General features: G+C 49.3%; 1 protein-coding gene across 1 annotated transcript; it reads right to left on the bottom strand.

Moving 5' to 3' along the window:
• Positions 1–2,757: 2,757 nt before the first annotated feature.
• On the bottom strand, positions 2,758–4,860 carry LOC147116432 (leukotriene B4 receptor 1-like). Its single transcript, XM_085992046.1, has one exon. The coding sequence runs from the start codon at positions 4,858–4,860 to the stop codon at positions 3,874–3,876; it is 987 nt and encodes a 328-aa protein (XP_085848172.1). The 3' UTR covers positions 2,758–3,873.
• Between the last annotated feature and the right edge of the window lie 675 nt (positions 4,861–5,535).

The raw sequence follows: 5,535 nt of genomic DNA, 5'->3' as shown, positions 1-5,535 counted from the left end.
CCAAGTACTTTCCGTCTACTATCTCCACACCCATCTTCACATGAGGTCTACCCCACTCATCGTACGTGAGCGGACACAGGTACTCAGGCTGGGCACGCTCTAGTCAGGGTGTTGGGCATTCGGGAGCAGTTGGGATCACACTGCTCACGGCAGTGTCTACCCTCCCTTTCTCCTGCTCAAAAAGCGTCCAAAGGGCAGCCACCAGGACGTCAAACGGTTCCCCGGTCGCCCCCTTTGCCTCGACAGCCTGTGCCTTTTGCACCGGAGGATCCCCTCGGCCTTGCCCCTTTTTCTGGGTTGGGCACTCTTGCCTCCAGGTTCCCATCTTCCCACACCCGAAACATGCCCTTGCCTTTTCTGCGTTAACCCCTTCCTGGCGCCATTCATTCTTGCTACCCTCACTGGCCTTTACCTCATGTACTTTGCCTTTATTGGGTTTGACCTCCTCCTCTGAACTGGTTTTAAAGGCCAGGTTCATCATACGGAGCACATCGGCCTCTGTATTCACAAAGTCCTCAGAGTCAAACCAGGCTTCTGCTTTTGCCCTTAATCGTGGCAAACTGTTTGCCATGAGGGTCCTGAGCCAGTGATTCCTGGGGCCCCCTTGCAGCTGTAACCTGTCTAGTATCCCACCCGTGGCCTTTTCGTATACAGGCCATAGCCTGTCTGCGAATGCCTGTGGTGCTTCACCAGCCAGCTGCAGCGTTCTCTCCACTCGGGAGAATGGACTACCCTGGGTATGTCCCATGGCTCTCAGGATTTCCTCCTTTAAATCTGCCGTGGTTCCCTGCCCCAGCTTGGTGGCTGCGGACAGGGCCTGGTACAATTTTCCATCCAGGGAAAATAGTAACAGCCTGTGAGTTTTGCCTTCATTACACCCATTGATCCCCCCAAATTTGCTCCACTTCCATGAAGTGAACGGAGGGGTCCCCTTCTTTTCTTAATTTGGGCATGCTTGCTATCATAGCCTGCAGTTGTGGGGTGGTAAACGGGAGCACGTAATCACTCTGCAGCGGGCCCTGAGCACCGTTAGGTGCGAGCGTACCGTACTTTTGCTGCCGCAGGGGACACATCGGTCCCGGTTCCGCTTCCGGCGCCGGTCAGGCTTCCCTATCCCATACCCAATCCTCAGACCTCTGTCTTTCCTCTTCCCAGTCCACCCAAGCTTCCCCCGGGGTTGTTAAGCAAACCATCCCTCTGGCTTTGGACAGGACTTGGGTCAGACTTTTTATCCTTTCCTTGCAGGGCCCGTGGTTTAAATCCTCATACCCCCTGCTCCTGGCTACCCTGCAGGCTGCTTTTATGTCTGTAAGCTGCCCCTCCAGCCTGTCAACTTTACCCATTAAGAGGGCGTTGTCCTCCGGTACAGCCTGCTCATTGAGCTTGGCCTCGGTGACCTGGCACTGCAGGTACTCCCCAGTGTTACGGGAGTTTTCCTCCTGTGCGCGTTTCTCCTGTCTTTCCTCACGCAGCTCCTCCACTAGTCTATTACCCACTATCCCCCTTGCGTCTGACTTTTCTTCTGATTCCCTGAGCTCGGCCTGCAGAAAATGGGCAGGTCGGGTATTCGCCTCCTTTGAAACTGGCATGGAAGCGGGTTGGGGCAGGATGGGTTCGTGCCCCCCAATATCGAGATTTTATCCCCCCACATGCCTCCAATCCCGCCTCCACGGCCCAATGAAAATCCTGCCGACTGTGTTGCTATACAGGGTATAACATGGACTTGTCCCACAAACCCTGGAACGAACACGATATAATACACACAGAACCTCCCCACTAAGCCCCTCTGGATTGGTTGGGACACACAACAACCCCTCACATAGTACCAGTGCTCTTAAGGATGCGTGGGCTTCGACAATGCTCACCTCGATTGTCCGTTTACTTGTTTCCTTGTGCAAAGCGTGTCTTCTGGTTCCATATCGCCGATGCAGTATCCAAGTCCCAGTTTCGAGGTTCGTTCCTACAGTCGAAGAGCAAGGCAAGGCTCTTGTCGCTCGTGGTGGTTTCTTCTCTCCATCCCGGATGGAGTGCTCGGTTTTTGATTCAGAGATGAGGGCACGCTAAGGCGAGAGCAAGCGAGAGAGAGCGAGAATGGCCAAAGCTGCCTTTCTTATACCCTAAAAGTTCAGTGATGTCTTTTTATTCACCCTTCTTTGTCCGGTTTCCCGACTTTCGGGGCTATCCCATCTAGGTGCTAGTGTTAATGGCAGATGATGGGCCGCACTTCTCACCTAATCCTGGGTTAAGTGGTTTCCCATTAATTTACAATGGCCCATCTTCTGCCCATTGTTTCCCAGAGAACTCTGTCTGCTCAGACATTCTCCCGTAATCAGTTTGTAGGCCTGGCTGGAATCTCCTGTCCATCATGAACACCTGGGCCCCTCCCATGTAAGAAATTTAGAACAGAGGGCAGGTGTAAATTCTGTACACAGAGAGTTGTGAGGTTGTGGAATTTACTTCCAGGGTTAGTGGTTGAGGCAGACACTATGACAACTTTCAAGATTAGATTGGACAGGTGAATGAATGAAAGGGTTTGAAGGGTTATTGGAACAGGGTGGGTAAATGTGATTAGAACTAAATGTTCACTTGAAGGGTAAACGCCCACACAGACTGGTTGGGGCGGATGTTTTTTTTCCATGTTGCAACTTCTATGTATTTCTATATAATATTTTAAATTCACTTTTGACCATATGTTTCTGTTAAACAAGCTAATAATATATCATTAAGCCATTCTTTATAACAATAAGCATTGTTTATTGTGGAGCTACAATGAATATTATACATCAATCATCAAAAACTCTCAGCAGATGCGATTACTCCAGCTCCTGGACACCGGCCTCAAACACTGTAGTCTAGAAAGCTGGATCTTTTCAGTGTAAACTAACTGAATAAGCAAGTGAGAAACAGACAGTATTTACTTACTGTAACTACAGTCAAAGTATTTCTATTATTTTATTAACTTGTGACACCACACTGCAAGATTTTAAAAGGACGCAGGAAAAGTTTAGTAGAAGGCTGATGAAGAGCTGGCAGTCCTTTATTTCCTACATTACACAGTGATTACACATCAAAAAGCACCTCATTGGTTGTAAACGCTTTGGGGGGAAATTTCACTTTTGGACGTGCTGAGAGCGGCGGGTCTGGCAGCGCACCGGAAACCCGGAAGTCTTGGATTGAACTCCACAGCGTGCGTCTTAAGTCACTGACGGGTTCCCCACCTGGACGTCAGCCTGATTGACAGGCTTGGCTTCCAGTCGGGCAACGAACACCCGAGAAGAGACGTGCGGACAAGATAGGTCCGATCCTCGACACTGGTGGGGTGGGGTGGGTCCGATCCTCGACACTGGTGGGGTGGGGGGGCTCCGATCATCGACCGGGGCGGGCGAGGGTGGGAGGTCTGTCCCCAAGTGGGTTCCAATACTGAACCCCGGGGGTTCCGCTCCTCGGGGAGCAGGTGGTATGATCCCAAGGGGGTTGTATGCGGGTGGTATCTGAAGGTGTGGGAGCTTGGGGGGCCGGGAGGAAGCACTCCTGCTCCTCCTGGCCCACAAACAGGGCTCCTGAGGCTGTCTGCGCCTCACTGCAGCTGCTGTGATTCCCGAGACGGTTAAACATGCCCGCCTATTGGTCCACCAGAGCTGGTGGGTTGCTGCCGGCTCCCTGACACACTTCCATTTTTTACCATTTAACCCACACCCAATTCCACCTGCTCCCCCATGTTAAAATTCCGCTCTTTGTGGGGTCTGAGGTTATGACAGGCACGGTATATATAAAGTCTTTCTTTCTGTATCCATGCGGCTGCAGGGCCTCTCTCAGAGAAGAACTGTGCAGAAACTGATCTGTGTTGGTTTATGCCGGAATTGGACACAATAATCATAAAGCTGGCAGATTACTTTGGTCTTCCACGTACTCTGTTGATCTCTCCCATTTCTCCTTTAGACTGATATTCATTTCATCAAAGAGTTTTGCAATATTTGACATCTTAAATCCATTCTTAAAATTTTGGACAGTAAATGCATAGAGAATGGGGTTAATGCAGCCACTGAGAAAAACTAAAATTGTAGTAAAAGTGCTCATTCGTAAAACAATTTTTATTAATCCCGTCCGGGTTTCTTGGTCCATTGTCCACGAAGAGATCAGAATAACATTGGTTATGTGTGTTGGCAGCCAACAAAGTGCAAAAGCTACTACAACACTCAGAATGAGCATTCCAGGTTTGTTTTTGGTCTGAAAGGTCAGTCGGTTTATTCTTGTAAACCCAAATGCATAACAGACACACATTATGATAAATGGAATGGCAAAACCCACCAAGCTTTCCAAGATAAGATTTGGTACTGGCCGCCCCATAAACTCATGCAAATACCCATGACCCTCTGATGGCGATTCAGTTTTAAGAACAGGAACGGCAAAAAGAAAGGCTGAAACCCAAATAACAATGATTACTTTACCAACAATTCCTCGACTCTGCCATTTCTGAACAGCAAATGTGTGGAGCACGGCCATCAGGCGCAAAACACTTATCACTGTGATGGAGAACACACTGGCGTACATGGATGACATGGTGAGATAAGTTGAGCTTTTCCATATAAACGATTCAATAAAGCAGCGACTGATCAATGGATAAATGGTGACCGGCACATTGACGAGTGTGAGTAAATCTGCTGCAGCCAGGTTTAATATGAGCAGGATGGTGGGAGATCGTTGTTTAATGTTGCGAAGAATGATCCAGATCACTAGTAAGTTCCCCGGCACTCCAACAAGACAAACCAGACTAAGAGCAGCACAGGTCACTGCTTCCTCTGCTGAAATGGAAGTGCCCTTGGTCACATTCTGATCCACAGATGCATTGGAGAGCCCCATTTGGAAGATAACGTAAACGATTATTTTCTATAGTTACCTTCGGATAAGGCAATCGCTTCTTCTGGAAACTAGTCTTTGCAGATCTATGTGCTGAATGAAGATTACTAACTTGATATTATCATTGTATTTGTCAGTTTATCTGTGAACTGTCATTGGGTAAGAACAAATAGTTTATCAGATTATGAAGGAAGTTGTGAGTCAAGAGGAAGCTGTTTCATGTCCTTGAAATTGTTCTTGTTTTTCTTGAAATTGTTTTTGTGTTTGTTGCAGATCTTTCCATTTAGACTACATGGGTAGGTTTTCCCCCCGGTGCACACTCTGGATGGCAAGCCAGCAGAGCCTGCCCAATGGCAGCCTGAGAGTCTCGCGGGGAGGGAGGGGGCGGGGGAGGAACCGGTCCAACTTGAGGGCTGGGCACTCATCAACATTTGACCGGCGGGCAGCGGGAGGTGAATGAGTGCCCCAGGCCGGAGGAAGATAGGTCTGTGGGAGGGGAGGGGTGTCCATTCTTGGGGTGGGGAGGCGATCCGGAATGGCAAAGGCCCAGGCTGGTTTTCTGGAGCCCGGAAGAGCTCTCCTGAGGAAAGGTTCTCTGAAGTCGCACATGGTATCCAGTGAGCTCTTCATCTCAACACTCTGGGCTTTATGAAAAGGGAGCAGCTTTGTTCAGGTTGT

Source organism: Somniosus microcephalus, chromosome 6 (genome assembly GCF_052327205.1).
Source record: "Somniosus microcephalus isolate GS21.2 chromosome 6, FLI_Smic_1.0, whole genome shotgun sequence".
Taxonomy (NCBI): Eukaryota; Metazoa; Chordata; class Chondrichthyes; order Squaliformes; family Somniosidae; genus Somniosus; species Somniosus microcephalus.
The sequence above is the reverse complement of the archived record's forward strand: the minus strand, read 5'-3'. Positions and strand labels throughout refer to the sequence as shown.